Source organism: Schistocerca serialis, chromosome 2 (assembly GCF_023864345.2).
Source record: "Schistocerca serialis cubense isolate TAMUIC-IGC-003099 chromosome 2, iqSchSeri2.2, whole genome shotgun sequence".
Lineage (NCBI taxonomy): Eukaryota > Metazoa > Arthropoda > Insecta > Orthoptera > Acrididae > Schistocerca > Schistocerca serialis.
In genome coordinates this window covers 785185047-785203673 of record NC_064639.1, presented here as the reverse complement: position 1 = coordinate 785203673, position 18627 = coordinate 785185047, and the positions used below count along the sequence as shown (strand labels likewise).

General features: G+C 40.5%; 1 protein-coding gene across 1 annotated transcript in view; it reads right to left on the bottom strand.

Annotated features, from left to right (window-relative positions):
• Positions 1 to 18627, bottom strand: part of LOC126455710 (uncharacterized) — a 202503-nt gene that overhangs the window by 159480 nt on the left and 24396 nt on the right. The window contains exon 2 of the mRNA XM_050091479.1: positions 8716 to 8805. Within this exon, the coding sequence (XP_049947436.1) occupies positions 8716 to 8805 (90 nt within the window). The remainder of the gene's footprint in view (positions 1 to 8715; positions 8806 to 18627) is intronic.

Here is an 18627-nt window from a genome sequence, read left to right as displayed (position 1 = left end):
TCCCATAGTTTTGTTGTTGTTGCATTCTTGTACATGGGCTGAATGCAAGTTGCATCATGGTGATAGTTTTTATAAATTTTGTTAACCTTTCCTTATCCTACATGGGGCTCACCAACCTAAATATCAATATTTTTCATGTACAAATAGTTATTAGGAATATCACCGAAATGTCTGTCTAAGAAAGTAATTTTTTGTAGCAGGAAGATAACAGTGTATATTACACTGCAGAAAAATGGATAAGATAAGAGTGTGCCTCTAGTATATAGACTAAGAAACCTGTTGTATGTTATGAAGAATTTTACACTACAGTGGGGAAAAACACCTAGACCAGCTAAGACTGTCGTGGCCTACCGGAGCCAGGTGGAACAACACACAACCATTCATACCTAGTGACAAGGGAGGCTCTCCACTGGACCCATTTTCAATCTCTTGGCGCCACGAGGGCAGCACGAGGGCAGCATTACCTGCTGTCAACTGTCCTCACACTACCTGCCATCAGCTGCCCTCAGTGGTCATTGCAGACGACGCCCTAGCTTGCCTCAAGGGGATACCTGCTGCTTTGGCGACTGCCAGCTTTCTGTTCATGTTGCCGCAGGAGCGCTTCACAATAAGCGTCGCCCAACAGACCCGCTCATGGCGTCACACACTGGCCGAGCGACCGTCCACCATCGCTGTCTGTGGCTCGCGTGCAAGCTCTTAGTGGAAGCAATACCTGAGGAACTTGTAAGCTGTGGTTTGTTGTGAGGAAGCACCATCTAAAAAGCCCGTTTGCTGTCATTGGGAGAAGCCCACTATGGACTCGAGACATATTTTACCTTGGTGTGGTATGCATTTGTGCACGTGTTATGAAAGGATTACTAATGAGCTTTCTCATGAACACTGGTTAAATATCTATCGCCTTCAGTAACAAAGATAGAAACTTTATCAATTAAAAACGAAGAGAACGTATCAGTGAGATTAACGACTGTGGACTGATATCAGTCAGCTTCTAGACAAATCACGAACCTTTGAACTGCAGGTGTCATGAACGCAATACTCCAGAGAGTATCATTTGTGTGGTATCTCAAAGGACATTTCTTCGTAATGAAGATAATCCCGTGGAAATTACAAAAAAAACAAACTCTTAATTATCTATGTATGGGAGTGATGAGTAAGATTATGTGGATGCCATATCTCCAGTGAGTTTACTTTCTTTCAATGACTGCCATCCCAGTTTTGGCGTAAGAAGAGATGTCAACCATAATAAAAATTTTATCGTCTCCCCTCTGTTTATTGATGTGATGTTCGTGTGAACAGTTTGATGGTATAAAAACAAGTGAAAGAATGCGGTGTGTCTCACATTATTGTGCAAAATGTATTCTTACGAAAATCTTCAAGTAGATCAAAAATGGTTCAAATGGCTCTGAGCACTATGGGACTTAACATCTGAGGTCATCAGTCCCCTAGAACTTAGAACTACTTAAACGTAACTAATCTAAGGACGTCTCACACATCCATGCCCGAGGCAGGACTCGAACCTGCGACCGTAGCGGTCGCGCGGTTCCAGAGTGAAGCGCCTAGAACCTCTCGGTCACAACGGCCGGGTCTTCAGGTAGATCAAAGTGTTTTACGTTTTGTGCGATACCAGCCATATGAGGACGCTGTTTCTATGCATTTTCAATTAATACTGCGGTCTTGTGATCCACATTGGCAATTTCATCCAGAGGTTTTCGTAAACTTGTATTATTCAAAAATAAGGATGGAGTACAATTTATCATGCCATTATATATGTTTCTACTGTGACACATGCTAATGAGATATAGACACACAGACATTAACGTGTCATTTACTATCTAGCCTCTTGACTATAATCATTGACTTATTGCAATAAGAGGTTCGTTGAGCCTGAGGTAAATTTTGTAAAATTTGTTAATCTTTGTTTTAAGTAATTATGAAATTAATAAAGTTTTGCTTTTGCATATTGATATCTGTTTGCAGATCATGTATAGCGCAGGTGAATACAAGAATGATTTACTAGCGTTTTCCTTTTAACGGAAATGACTCATGTATAATTTATGTAAAATATTAATCAATTCATTTTGTTCTATAAAGTTTAAATAATTCATGTTTATCCACTAATGAGTGCTTGAAATAATCTATAATGAACACAGGGGTAGCAATTGCCCTCTGTGTCACCGTTACTATTTCATCATAAATAAAAAAATGAAAAATATATATGCTAGTTCCTGCTGTCGTATTGTGATAGCTATTCCAGCATAATTTTTCTCTCTAGGATTGGTGTGATGATAGGGACCTCTTTCAGTCAGTTGTCATGTATTTGTCTTTGTAATTCGTAGCTACTCTGAATTAGACTAGCAGACTGGTCTCCTATTTTTTGTTATTGTATTTCTGTACTAGAAGAAGGACTGCGTAGGGACTAATTTTTTTCGATTCTTATTTTTATTTTTCTCATCAGCAACCTGTTTTACTCTTTTCCGATAAGCCACTCCAAGAAAAGCCTCTTCAGTGTGTGGATGTGCGGGTAGTTGGATGTGCAGGTTTACCAGTAGTGATCAGGGAAGTTATTCTTACTTCTTTTTGTATAGTCTTCGGAACTTTCTGTTGAATCTTGTTCAAATATTGCTTGTGTCCCGATCTGCCCGAGGACAACAGGCATCCTACATTTTTTTTTTTTTTTTTTGTAATGTTTGCACTTGCAAAAGCGTGCCAGTGCGAAAAGTCATGGATATTTGCTAGCGAACTCTGTTAAAAATTTTCTTCGGTTAACGGAAGTGAGTCCAGAACAAAGACGTCGTGCCTCTATTTAGCGTCCTCCCGACTGGGTAAATGCACGGCGCCCTGCTGACGCTTTCTGCAGTTGGTCCGCCACCGTTCACTTTGTAACGATGCTCCGGACAATGGCGACTAACGTGGGAAACTAGAGGATTTAAAGAGGACATTGTACTTGATGCTGGCATGGCGAGCGGATCGTGCACTCCGCGGAACACAAGGTCCAAGTTTCAGTTTAGATCAGATTCGTTAAACATTTCGTTTTTCGATGTAGGTAATTCTCACTTTTTCTTAAATTAACAACCAAGAGAAATAAAGCTTGTTGGTATCGTGTGAAGTGAATATTTATTTCTTAGATTCATCAAATTATCATCCTAAAATTCAGTAACTGCTCTTCTTTCCTACTGGAATCAGTACGTGGTTGTATATATCCAAATTTACGTGTGCCGAATTTCCCGACCAGAATGAATACTCACAAGTCAGAGAAAATAATGATAGCTTGGATTTTATTGGAATTATTGGAGCTTTAGTCAGTATGATGGACTTAGGTTCTTCTGCGATTTGAGATCCATCTTTAATGATAGCGCATGTTGGTATGCAAATCTTGGCAACCTCATCGGAGAGTTGTGTGTTGCAGTGTTCAGAGGTTATTGCAGTGTCAAGAGTATTCATTTCCTGTCAGGGACAAAGGCCCTTTCCTGATATGAAACGTAAAGAATGTTGAAGGGAAATTCATACCCATCTTAAGGAACCATGTTAATATGATTGTTCCTGGTAGACCAAGTTTGAGTCAAGACAGAATATATGTGTAGCTAATAAATTTTTGTTTAATGGACTATAATTCACTCTTCATTCTCCTCCCTCCATGTGCACTACACTGTTTTCCTACATCCCCCTTGAAAGCTCTACTGTAAAGAGGCTTGCCTGAGAAACGAATGTTTAATAAAACCCATTCCCTGGATCGTCGCTCTGAGGTGTCAGTATTAATTTGCGTTGCACTTTTCAAATAATTCATAGGTGAAATATAAGTAAATCTTCATGTAGACTTCAGATGACGTTGCAGACGGTGCCACTGGGATAAACCAAAGCTTCCCCTATTTCCAATAAAAATCAGGTTAGCTTCCAAAAGTCCGTGACATATGGCAAAAAGTGTGATCCGAAAACTAAGATATAAAATCTGAATAAGAACCAGAAACTGAAGCAGAAGGGTCTAAAACAAGATACAGGTACCCTTTTAATTTACCTCAGCAAAACTACAAAGCACGCAGCCAGTTCTAAGAAGGTAGTACCCCCCGTTCGTAAATATTCGAAGAACGTCGTCATTTATCGCCAAGAGCTGCTGATAAAATCTCTTTGCGGAACAAACAGTTTCGGACCACGGACCATCAACAGCATTTACAACATCGTACTAAGCGATACAAAATCCATGAGTTTGTCACTGTTGTCACGTAGTAATATAATTTATATCATAAAACGTGCCAAACAGTTCACTCATTCACGTTTTATCAATAATCAGCAATAACGCTATGATGCGAGGCATTCTACAAACTCCGATCGTAGCGTTATTAATATAGAATGAACGAGTGAACTGTTTGACACATTTTATGACTGAAGATTTAATTTCTATTACGAGGTGAAAACAGTGACAAATTTATCGATTTTATTGTGTGACGCCATTGATTTTATATCACCTAGAACGGTGTTGTAAGGACTTTCATGAACCTGTACATGATCCGTAGACCAAAACTGGTTGTTAAATAGAGGAATTTTATCAGCGGCTCTTAGCGGTAAATCGTAACTTCGTTCAAGCCGCCACTGTTTGGACAGCTGTTTGAGACCACCTTACCCGACGATTTGATGATAATGTCCAAGAAACTTCTTGAACACAAATGGAATTTTCTAAATACATGTGCAAATTCATTCCCCTACAAACATTTTATTTCTCAATTGCGTTGCTTGTTCTCGATGCAAACAACAAATTCATGCTCATTTATGAAGGAGCTTACGAGAAAACGCGATAGTTGAATTACCAACAAGGAACATTTCAGAACTTCAGACACGGGTCTCCCTTCTTGTAAAATGTGTCACTTTTCCTGAGTGCAAATCTGATAAAATTATTTTTGTCATAGGTTAGAGCGTCAAGTTGAAAGGTATTTTTAATAATGACATTACTTTTAACTGTAGTAAAACAGATCAAACTGCTTTTGCCATCGTTTGAAAATAATGTGCTAGCTTCATTCATGCATTTTGTAACATCCGCTTAGGATCAGTATCCCGGTAGGACAGTATGCAGCAGAATAATTGTTTCCGACTGTTCAAAACTTCGGGATAACCATACTAAAAACTGACAGCAGGTGCTGCAACGCAACGCCCACAACCACATACTGTGTTCTATCAACCACTTCTAGGTTGTGAGTCTCACGACAAATAAGCAAACTCTCCATAGGAAGTGTTGCGCGATCCTCGGCGTGTTGCGAATCATCACGTACTGTTAATGTAAGTAGTACTCTTCAGAAGCACGGCAATTAATTTATACTTGATAACTGCAGACTACTTTAATCAAAATGTGACACTCTCGGAACATCTGCTTTGATTGAACTTATAAATTAAAATGAACTAAACTGTTTATTTAGGGGGAAAATCTCAGTTTAAATGATCTTCAGAAAGAAACACGTTGTATTGTTTTCACTGAATAAGTTTGTGTTACTCCTCATTCGAATTATCATGTCTTTTATTTTCCGTTTACTTCGATCATCGTATCTGTAAATTCTTAGTGAATAAAAAGACAGTAGTAGGGGAGAGTGGTGTACCTTGGAGCAGTTTTCAGATTTTCACCTCTAGCTCTGTGTCTTATTCGACTTTTAAATAATGGCATTCATTTGCTGCACTCTGTTTGTGAAATTACAAAAATTATTCTGGAAAATTAAGGTTTTCTCCAAATGCAAGAAAATGCTCCAATCTATATGTACCGAGGAGCAAATATTCTATCGAAATTTAAAAGCATTGAACAGAGAAAAGCTGACCAATACCGTATCTAGTCAACCGTTTCATTTTGCTCTACTACCAATAATCAGTAAGTGAAATAAAATTAAGAACAAACACTATCAAAGATTTGTTAAAAGGTAAATACACTTTGAAACTGAAGCTGCTTGTAACTAACACAAGTTCCCGCTTTCAAAGCACGTAAAATTGTTAATACATTAACGAAATTCAATAAATTTGTAAATACCTCATGTTCCCTGGTAAAAGACCCCCTGTTTCAAAGTGCAACGTAGTGTACGACCGACGCAGTATGGTTTAATCGTTCACGCGTTATGTAACCAGTTTTAAAAATATATAGAATTTCACTTGTCACAGAACTGCGTAGGTATAGATTTAATAGTATACTGCAGATAGCTCTAGTATGCTATGCAACACTTACACATGTAAAAGTTGAAATATTTACAAATTCTCATGTTTAGCAACCACAAAAGCTGGAGAAAATTTTGGAACAGCTTATGGTGGTCTCTGGTGTACCACCTCTTCATGCGTTTGTAAAATCAGTCACTAGGCTGAAATACTGATCAAAATAAATCATTTGTTTCTAGGTACCCTATCCTCTAGGCACAAAAGTCTCTGAATGAAAACAATGTGTTTACATTACTATTTGAATATTTTTCTATAGTATGAATCACAAATTTGACGTCTGCTATTTCCTCTTAGTAGCCATCGTTATGAACTAAAAGTCTATTAATTAACAACATACGTCGTGTGGCTCCCAGCATATTGGTAGCCACTCGATTTGACGTCATTGCAGCAGAACGCGTCAATTTCGCTGTTTCTTGGTCAGTTTGTGTCACCAGACCGCGTGTGCGCTATTCCCAGAGTGAAAAGTTTAAGATGGTCACCAGGAATCTGAACCTAGTTTCGCGTCATCAGCCATCGATGATATCAGATTAGTGAAGCACACAGTGTTATCTATGCAGTTCTTGCCTGTTCACATCATTCGAATAATCACACTCAACATGACAAGATTCCTCCATCGTGTATTGCATGCTACTGGAAATAAAATAGCTTGCACATATACAGCTCACTACGAGTAGAAAGCCGAAACTCCATTAGTGAGTCAGCTTGTTACCCTACTGGTAAATAACACACAGCCTTTTTTCGCTGGTAGTGTTGTGTGACCATTACTGCTTGTTTTCTTGAATCTCATGAGACATGACACTTTGTGGCATAAATAATGGAAAGTAATCGAGTTTCCAGGACATGTGCTCTGTGGATCCACACTGAGGGCCGAGTATGCAGGAACATTTCTCTCTTAGTTGAACCACACAAGAGGTGCAAAGATTCGTGTTTGACTACTGTAACTGTCATGCAGCCTGTCGACTGAATTTCCGCTACTCGCTCGGTCTGCGCGATCTGATAGGAGCATCCAGCATGGCCGTTTGCCACCTTTTGGGTGAGTCACTGCATACAGGTTTTCGAGCGTAGTTTCAGTACACGTGACTAGTCAACAGTTCTAACATCTTTCGCCAGCAGCCGCTGTTGTATAATGTTAGGTAATTTCTTCTTTGTACATCTAACAATGGGCACAGGAGTGGCACCACGTCGTCTCTTCAGACTTGTCTCAGTTTTGCGTGCTGCGTCACGACGAATGTATCCGTGTGTGGAGGTACCGAGGAGAACGAACGTTCCCAGACTGCATTTGTCATCGTCATGCTCGAACAGCCCCCAAGCGTGATGGTATGTGGCGCCATTGTGTAAACAACACGATTACCTGTAGTTAACATAGCTGGTAGCGGCAGATGCTACATTTATTACGTATTAAGGCCTGTGACTTTGCCCTATCTTCGAGGACTCCTTGGTGTTGTCAACAAGATACGCAAGACTGTATGTTGCCTTTGCCGTCTCGATCTTCCTCGATGTCGACCTTCCTCGGTAGGGAGGATGTTCGACTGTTGCGCTGGCTATCACGATACCTAGGCCTCTCACGCCATGAAAACACCTTGTCATGGGGTGACTGAGAGACAAGAGGGCATCACTCGCCAGCCACTACCGTTGATGAACTCTGCCGAAGCAGCATGTAATGATGTACTATATCTGTCATCAAACTTCAGTTCGACTTGTTTCCTAGTGAGAGGAGCACGTAAATAAAGCAGTAAAGTGTCCCTCGAAGACTCGCTAGTTCGGCAACATCCTCCGTGCCACGCACCCACCTTTGTTGAGGACATTAAAAATTTTCTGTCAGAGACTTCGACATTCGTTCAGCTGAATTGTATCTCGCGACTGCTCTAGCACCTGAGGGTAGGCAACTGCACCTAAGGTTGTTAACAGTGGCAAAGATTGTCAAATACATAGTGCTGTTGCTCATCGCACTGCGAACTGTCGGAATGTGTGGGAATCAACGTCCAAAAGGAAGGCGCGGTTTCATTTACGACCCTTACGCCATCTCTAGAGGGCTTTCCGTGTCGCCTCTGAGCGGCGGTGTGTCTGAAAAGTTTTTATCTGCCACCCGTAAGCGTGTCGCGGTTCTGACGTCTATTGCAGAGTCGTAAAAAGAAGTTGTGAAATATGAGTAAGAGGGGATGTGATGGCCTTGGTATCGTGCGAAACGTCCATGACAGCTTTGGGCAGAATTGTGGTGAAATTGCCGGCCGAAGTGGCCGTGCGGTTAAAGGCGCTGCAGTCTGGAACCGCAGGACCGCTACGGTCGCAGGTTCGAATCCTGCCTCGGGCATGGATGTTTGTGATGTCCTTAGGTTAGTTAGGTTTAACTAGTTCTAAGTTCTAGGGGACTAATGACCTCAGCAGTTGAGTCCCATAGTGCTCAGAGCCATTTTTTGTGGTGAAATTTGGTGCCAGTGTGACATCAGGAACGCAGCTTACACCTCACATGAGCTGTGGTACCCTGAAACCTCATCTTCGGTCTCGGCGGCGCTTCAGACAGCAAGCCAGGGTACGTACCTTCTCCAACGAGCTGCATCTTGTGCCTCCGCGAACAGCAGCTTGCCGACTGTTGGACCTCATTTAGAGTTTGTAGGCAGAGTGCGGACCCTGAAAGAGAAAGGTGCAATTTCGGTTAATGACTCCCATGATCCACGTGGAGACTGATCATGTAACCTCAGAAGATTTTGGTGAAATTGAACAATAAAACAGGGAAAGAGCTTTATTGAAAAACTGATCATCAGGAATAACTAGCATTGAATGCGATCTTGGGTATTAAGTTTTTTCAAAAGAAGTTTAATTAAATTCATAATCCTTGCCCGCACCTTGACAGTGCTTCCCACTTTTGCAGATGTATAGGCTTCTTTGGCTATCGGGTTACTCAAAGACGAATAGAAGAAAGAGTAACCGCGATTTGACTGTGTATTACTGTATTTATGTTCTGTACAACCCAGATTTCGACTTTTATACCATTATCAAGTACAATGCTAAAAACTGGAACATGCAAATAGTAATACACACAGTAAGGAACTGAAAATTCTTAAGCTCCATTGTACCTGCTACACATCTAGGAAAGTCCCTGCTCCAAGTAAACTTCCTTGTAGTATTTAGAGCTGCATCTATTGTTAATAAGATGTGGCGCACATGCACATGGATGCAGTATGCTTTGCTGAACCCAAGTTATTTTCTTTAGATGTGTTTACTTACTAAGGAGCAATTACCCCACGCCATATAATTAATAACGCTTTATTAAATTCCTGTAAGCGTATTATGGGTGCTACATATTTTCCCTTTCTTGTATTTTATTTCGCATTCACACTTGGATGCTGCAGTGTGGCTGCAGTCCCATGTTATACCTTCCCCTCCTTTGCCCCCCCCCCAGCTATCCATCACCACTGTGCCCTCCCCCCTTTCCTACCCTCCTTTTTCTTCACCTGCCCCATTTGTCTGTCTTCTTAAACTTCATTCTGCATGTGTGCCAGTTCTCCAACCGCTCCACGAGTTCTCATCGCCCCCCCCCCCCTTTCCATCATGACTACAGTGTGTAACAATAATCCAATCCACTGGATTACTCTCCTACCCCCTACCCCCATTTCTTCCATTCTTTGTACATTGTAATGTCCATTGTAATTTCTTCCTGCACCCGCCTGAGATTTCAATTCCTTGTTATTCGCTCTGACCGTCGTTATTTCTTGACCCCGCCCCGCCCCCCCCCCCCCCCCCCCACATCTCAAATCTTCTCCCCCCCATCATTCTGATCTACCCATTTTTTAACACTCAATCAAATATTCGTTTATGTTTCTTATGCTGTTTCTCTCCTCGAAACACCCCACTCCTACACCCCCCTCTACCCTTCCCCCCTACATGTACCTACTTCCAACACTAGATTTCCTACTTATCCATTCCACTAACTGTCCTCTATAGCATGGGCGCCTCTCCCTCTCCAATCACCTCCACCAACTCTTGCCATTTCAGTCACACCCTATACCTTCTTCCTTTTCTTAATCTTATACGACCTTCACATAATAAATAATATCTACTCGCATTTCTTTTCCCCTCATTTCCACCCCTCACTTTCCCGCCCCCCTCCTCAGCTTTTTTCATTCATATTATTATATTTACTACTTGTTTGCATTATTACTGGCGTTTACTGTATCATTAACTGCAATTCATTTGCTTCTATACTTTATTTCATCTGTTGCTTACCGCCTTCGGTTTCTTCATGCTACGTATGTATCTGATGTTACACATAAATACAAAGATAATTATTCACAATGATGCGTCCAAAGATAACCACACGCGGTCAGATGACTCCTAACACGTATAAACTTATATCTGTGATACATTTATGTTTACTATGTCTTTCAGAGTCTACATCCTTTTACAGTTACATCTTAAAAGACCTGTGTTAATCTTGTTTAGGTGCTTTGGACTACCTTAACAGATATGACATGTTAATGGTCTAGGAAGTAAGGGAATATCTCGTAATTTTACTTCAGTATGCATCTAATATATTTTTTAAATTTTCAATTGTTTGCTATGTGTTTTACTATTTGCATGTTCTAGATTTTAGCACTGTACTTGAGGTACATGGTAATGGCATAATCTAGATACTAGAGAAGATAAATATAGTAATACACAAACGGCCGTTTACTCTTTCAAAAAATATTGCGTGACTGTGGCTCAACACTATCGAAAACTTTTTAGGAGTAGAAGAATTTCGAGAATAGTAACACCCTGGATCATGTGATGCAGTGCTGAGCACACTGCGCTTGCATTCGGAGGAAACGGGCTTCAAATGAGTGTACAGTTACGAAGATTTAAGTTTTCCAAATTATCCCCTAAATGGTATAAGGTAACTGCGAAAATAATCTCGCGGTACAAAATATTTTTCACCTCCTTATAAGAACACAATGATTGATTTGGAGTGCTGTAGATGATGTAGATTTAGTACCAGGCGGTCATATGACCCTCAACTGATGAAGTTAGCATAATGTAGGTTTAGTACCAGGCGGTCATATGACCATCAACTGGTGAAGTTAACATGGCAGTTGTACGGATCAGACGTACAGACGTACGACATGGAGACGTGGCAGAGCGGTAGGAAGGAAGTTCCGTGTTTGAACTTTCCCATGATTACACGGTGGAGGAAGTTGCGCGATTTGTTGTATCAACGTGGACTAGCCAACGTGTCTATAAGGAACCATGTAACAAGTTTTGAGAACAGTGAGCACAAAAAAAGAATCCTAACGGATGGGACCGTATCACGACTTGTCAGCGACAAATCCAGTAGGAATTGTTGCAGTTAATGCTGGTCCATCTCAATTAATTTTGGAGCGAACACTTCGATGCGAATTGCATGCAGTGGACATTTGGAATCGGACATCTCGCAAAGTCCATTGCTCACAGAGGCACATGGTTACACGTTTTCAGTCGGCCAAACACAGAATCTGGACGGTAGCTGACTACAGGCCTATAGTATAGTCCGACGAGTTACGTTTGTACCTCTTTTCGATCGATATAAGGCGTCGAGTGTATCAAAGGCAGAATGACGAGTTTAACTCGTAGCGTGTAGAGCGTGTAGTTAAGACTGGAGGTGGTTCTGTAATGTTTTGGGGTGTTTCTCGTATCATTACTTTTTCAGGTTACCTTTAGAATGAGCTAGGATCTTTAGTGCTACGTTCTCGGTTACCACGTATTGCCTTTTCTTCTAAAACTTCATGAGTATTCGGAGGACACTCCCGCCCCTCCGAGATTAGAACAGCTGTGTTAACAGGGCTGCACGATTACGTTCCTGGTTTTACAGCAACTCAGGTTCCCTATCGCACGCCAGCTGACCCGATAATTCACGCGAACTTAATTCCACAGAAAATGTCTGGGATTGTTTGGGAAAGCGTAGTTCGTTAACTCTTCTGGGATAATCAATAATGAATTGGTTTAGATGGATATGGCATACCAAAAGAAACTTGTGGATGCTGCTACTCGCTGAGTTGAGACTATTTTTGTGTTATTCGGTAATTTTATATAAAAAAGAAGAATTTTCTGTAGCAAAGTGGACAAAGATTTAGGAAAATGGCGAATAAAATGTTTTGTATGGAGTGTCTTCTTGTATGGCGCTGAAACTTTGGCACTGAGAAAGAAGGGTAGAATAAGGCTGAAAGCTTTAGAAATGTGGACATGGTGGAGGATGGAAAACATGAATTGGACAGATGGAGTGAAAATGAAAAGGTACTGAGAAGAATGGGAGAACAAAGACAATTACGGGGCGTAACAGAAAGAAGGAAACGAAACTGGATTGAATGTATATTAATAATGAAGGAGGGGCTTATAAAAACAGAAGAGTATGCGGAAAGAAAGAGCAGGCGAAGTAGGAAGAGATTGCAGATGACGGATGATCTATTGAAGCAATAGGTCACATGTAATAGAAACGCAGGGGACGTGCTAATATAGCAGAAAACTGATGATGATGACACGTTAACAACGAGATGTCACGTCGCGGTGATCAATTTTTGACGGTGTAATTCCTCTGAAATGGATAAAGCCGAATTACTTCCCAGTCCTCCTCCGTTCCGAGGCTCTGTCCGTCTATCGGCATTGAAGACATTAAACTTTTATCTTCCCTCAGAGCACCAAGGGGCAAACATATTCAATCTTAAATTGACTACTTTCACTGTTGAAAGAGAGATGAAGAATTCCATAGATACCACTCATTTTATTGTTCTTGTAAGTCATTCGTCGTTCTGCACGTCTTTGTTGCTTTTATTTTATTTACATGTCAAGTTCCGTAGGACCAAATTGAGGAGCAAATCTCCAAGGGCGTGGAATGTGTCAGTACATGAAATTACAACATAAAAGTAATAGCAGATAAAAGTAAAATGTTTATGAACCCGAAAACAGACAATCCATAAGATTAAGTAAACGCAAACAATACAACAAGAATCAGCTTAATTTTTCAAGGAAGTCCTCGACAGAATAGAAGGAGTGAGCCATGAGGAAACTCTTCAGTTTCGATTTGATGAGCGTGAATAACTGCTAAGATTATTGAATTAGAGTGGTAGCTTATTGAAAATGGATGCAGCAGTGTGCTGCACACCTTTCTGCACAAGAGTTAAGGAAGTCCGATCCAAATGCAGGTTTGATTCCTGCCGAGTATTAACTGAATGAAAGCTGCCCATTCTTGGGAATAAGCTAATATTGTTAACAAATGGTTCAAATGGCTCTGAGCACTATGGGACTTAATATCTGTGGTCATCAGTCCCCTAGAACTTAGAACTACTTAAACCTAACTAACCTAAGGACATCACACACATCCATGCCCGAAGCAGGATTCCAACCTGCGACCATAGCGGTCACGCGGCTCCAGACTGAAGTTCCTAGAACCGCACGGCCACACCGGCCGGCTATTGTTTGAGAGGCCAATGCCAAAATACCCAGACTCGTGAACAGGGGTCGACAAGAGGTTCGTGAACTTACACCACTTATTGCCCGAACCGCCCGTGAACCAAAAGTATCCTTTTAGAATGGGAAGAGTTACCTCAAAATATAATACCATACGACATAAGCCAATGAAAATAAGCAAAGTACTTTAACTTTCGTGTCGAACGATCACTCACTTCAGATACCGTTCGAACAGTAAAAATGGCAGCGTTAAGTCTTTGAACAAAATCCCGAACGTGGGCTTTCCACGACAGTTTACTATCTATCTGAACACCTAGAAATTTGAACTGTTCAGTTTCAGTAATCATATGCCCATTCTGTGAAATTAAAACGTCAGGTTTTGTGGAATTGTGTGTTAGAAACTGTAAAAACTGAGTCTTATTGTGTTTTAGCGATAGTTTATTTTCTACAAACCATGAACTTAGGTCATGAACTGCAGTATTTGAAACCGAGCGAATGTTACACACAACACCCTTTACTACCAAACTAGTGTCATCACATCACAGCCATTCTCAACATTGTGAATGATGACTTTTTGCTGTCTGTTGCTAAAGTAAGAGGTGAACCAATTGTGAGCTACTCCCTATATTCCGTAATGGTCCAACTTCTGGAGCAATATTTTGTGATCAACACAATCCAATGCCCTAGTTAAATCAAAAAATATGCCTAGCGTAATAGCAGATAAAAGTAAAATGTTTATGAACCCGAAAACAGACAATCCATAAGATTAAATAAACGCAAACAATGCAACAAGAATCAGCTTAATTTTTCAAGGAAGTCCTCGACAGAATAGAAGGAGTGAGCCATGACCCAGTACCTCACAGAGAAAAGATAATATAGCATTTTCAGTTGTTAAACGACTTCTAAAGCCGAACTGTCCATTTGATAGCAAATCGTATGATATAAAATGATCAATTATCCTTACATACACTAAACACTGATGGCATAGAAATAGGTCTAAAATTGTCTACATTATCCCTTTCTTCCTTTTTATAAAGCGGCTTTACTACTGAGTACTTCAATCGTTCAGGAGACTGACCATTCCTAAAGGAAAAATTACAAATATGACTAAATACAGGGCTGACATGTACACCACAGTACTTGAATATTCTGCTAGGCATTCCATCATACCCATGAGAGTCCTTAGTCTTCAATGATTTAATTATTGACCCATTACCCCCCCCCCCCCCTTGTCTGTATCACAGAGGTGTATTTCAGACATCAATCTCGGAAATGCATTTGCCAAGAAAGTTATATGATTCCCTGTAGAAACTAAATTTTTGTTTAATTCACCAGAAATGCTCAGAAAATGATTGTTAAATATTGTACATATATCTGTTTTATCAGTAGCAGAAATATTTTTACTGCAAACTGACTTTATATCATTGACCTTTTGTTGCTGACCAGACACTTCTTTCACAACTGACCATACGGTTTTAGTTTTATCCTGTGGAGTAGCTATTCTATTTACATACCACATACTCTTTGGCTTCTTAATAACATTTTTAACCACCTTACAATACTGTTTGTAATCGGCTGCTATAGCTTGATTGTGACTACTTCTAGCATTTTGATGTAATTCCCGCTTTGTTCTACATGATATCCCTATCCCGCTACTCAGCCACCCTGGCTGCCTGTTACTGCTAGTACCCCGGTTAGAACGTTCTAATGGAAAGCAACTCTCAAAGAGAACGAGAAATGTGTTACGGAAAGCATTATGTTTATCATCTATGTTATCGGCACCATAAACATCCTGCTACTCTTGTTGTTTGGCAAGGTTTAAAAAACTCTCTATTACTGTTTGTACTTACGTGTGACATTTGTTTGAGTACAAAAGTCTTTTAGTGTTAAAATTTGTGCATCATGGTCTGAAAGGCCATTCACCCTTTTACTAACGGAATGCCAAACTAGTAATGAAGAATGAATAAAAATATTGTCTATGGCTGTGCTACTGTTCCCCTGCACCCTAGTTGGAAAAAGCACAGTCTGCAACAGATCATGTGAATTTAGGAGATCTACCAACATCCTTTTTCTTGCATCATCATATACAAAATTTATATTGAAGTCACCACATGTAACTAATTTCTGGTACTTCCTACAAGATGAATCAAGAACCCTCTCTAGCTTGAGCAGAAATGCTCTGAAGTCAAAGAGTTAGGGGACCAATAAACAACAAATATCTGTTCAGTGCAGTGCCGTCTCAAATGGAATACTGTTTTTACGTACATAGCCACTCCCCCACCCATCAACGAACTCCTTGAAAAACAGGCAGCTAATCTCTATCCTGGTAAAGGAAGCCTCTGAATTGCCAAATTATTTAAGTGGTGTTCCGATATACCAATAACTTCAGAGTCAACATCTATAAGCAGTTCACTAAATTTGTCTATAATACCTCTTATATTTTGATGAAATATGCTAATTCCTTCTCTACTTGGAAACATGACATCATCTGAAGGTGAGCCCTTAGTTAGAGGGACTTCCTTCAAGCAGGTATACTATCAGCTGACTTCAATCTAGAAAAGGTGCAGTTCTAACACCAACTACTACAGGAATTTTTCCATGAGTGATCCCACCACTACCCACTACCCTGTCACCTATAGGCTTTGCCAGTCTCGCCTTCCCATACCTACTGAGGTGGAGGTCATGCCTAGCGAAACCCTATCTACTGACAGATCCAGCTGGCACCACTGAAATGTGACCCATGCACTTTGCCATCAGCGTCCAACAGCCGCATTAAGATGAGGCCGATCATGACGCTGTAACAGTTGCACGAAACGCACATTATTGCCACCAGTTTGAGTAGCTATCTTTCTATCAATCAGTGTGCAGCGACCGTAATGCGAGTTCATCTGTACATCTTGCCGCAGTAGTTATGACTGTAGATAACTCTATGGAAGACATACTTCCCTGTATGTCTTGTCTCTTGGAAGAATATGAAAAATGTTTTTATACCCTTCGCCAGTGTTTCTGATGATTATATTTCTTTCCTGTGACCTTTCTGTTAAAAAACAAAACTTGCTAAGGAAATGTGAAGCAGCAGCGATCGGTATGCTGTCTTCGTGAAAGGAAAGAGCGCAGCGGTTTTTTGAGACAAAGCGGGACGCCCTTGGCATGCGTGGCGTTTCGCTGATGCAACAGCGTCGCTGTGCGCTCGGCTCGCCTTGGACCTCCTCCCAGGGCCCCTCCGAATTCTTCGCCACCGACTTTCTTGTTCCACGCATTGTTTTTGTGGGCAGGCAGCATGCGGCGCAGGAATCGCCACTGTCTGCTGAATATACTTAAGCTGCGAGAGGTGGGTTCGAGTATAGAGTGAGGACGAACAGACAGTACAGTGCCAGTAGGTTTAGTTTCTGTCCTTACCGATGCAGAAATGGTGAGTTCTGAGAGTGTATGATATAGTAAATAGCCGTTGATACTAAAACGAAACAATTTTTAAGAAAAGGTATTACTGAAAGAGCACATATCGTGACAGCCTTTTGCTATCGCATCATCTCACGCAGTACTTAGTCAGCATTCTTTGAACATAATTATGTCTCTGGCTCTGTGGTAAGTGCGGCGTACGACGAGGGCAGATTCTTAATAGATGCTCCAGCTAGACGAGTGTCAACTAAGATGGCTACGTTAGCACGGTGCCTGACGATACGTTAGCCTGCACTCGGGACTTACTAATAAATTAATAAAACGTAGCTTTCCGATTAAATTGGTAAAACTAATAGCAAGTTCACTTGATAATAGACCAACATCGATATTCATAAATGACCCCAAATCAACACCATTTTATCCAGTCTCTGGAGAACCTCATGAAGCAAAATTATCACCTTTTCTTATACATTATATACATCAGATACTTCTCCACTAATCAAGTGGAACGAAGACTTAGGCCTTTATGCATATGATACGGCTTACTGGTGCCATGCATCTACAACTTAAATCCTACATAGATTAGCACCACAATATATCACTGTATTTGAACGGTGCCTTGCCAAATCGAAAATATGCCCGATGCTCAGAAAAGCCAAATAGAAATCATCATAGAAATTTGACAAATTACGATCCGCAAAATGCAGAAGATTTTACATTAACATTATGAGGAAAACAAATGAGACCAACGAAATCCGTTAAATACCTTGAATCACTATTGACGAAAAGATGACATAACAGCAAGCAGTCAATTAATTAATCATGAAAGCAAGGAACACACTAAATTTATGAAAATTAATAAAAGGAAAATGGCATGGAGTATCTGAGCCTACGATCGATATCAGAATATGTAGCGCTGATACGGGTAGCAGTTTCAGCACACACGGCAAAAAATTTCAGCACCGATAGGATTTAAGAATAGTATCAAGACTGAATCCAAGCACCAGTAGGAGAGGACTTTAAATTAAATTAAATTTATTAATTAAATTAAATTAAATTAACTGCAAACTTTGGATTGACAAGATTGCGAATAGAAACCAAAACAACAGAAGTGCTAAACCGGTCCCCATTTAAATTATTTTTCCACAATATCCATACCCTCCAAACAAAGCTTCTGAAGCCTTACAAACAATCTACCTTAGGAAAATAATATACAGGCAAATCTACAAGAAAATGATATTTTACGACATCTTAAAGAACTCAGTCAGGAAGAAGAGTGACCTAACTTACATGAAATCTTACTGAGGTCTTCTTAAGATAGGTTTTTCCTCGGAACTTGGACGAATGGAGGATTTATAATTTCCTCCCTGGTACAGACAAAGAGATAAAATCCAAATACTTAATAAATAATCACCACAGTAGAAGGACATAACACTGGCCTAAATGAACCTATCAGTCTGTTCGAAGCTGGGCTCGCCATCCCATCCGGGGGGAATGGGAAAGAAAAAACATTTCAGTAGGAGACATCATCACCTGGTAAGAACAACCGTTGGAAGATATCAGGCGCACTCGTAAGAAGCGGGCACCTAAAGCGGAAAAAGTCATTTGTATGTAACACTCGCTGACAGTATTCAT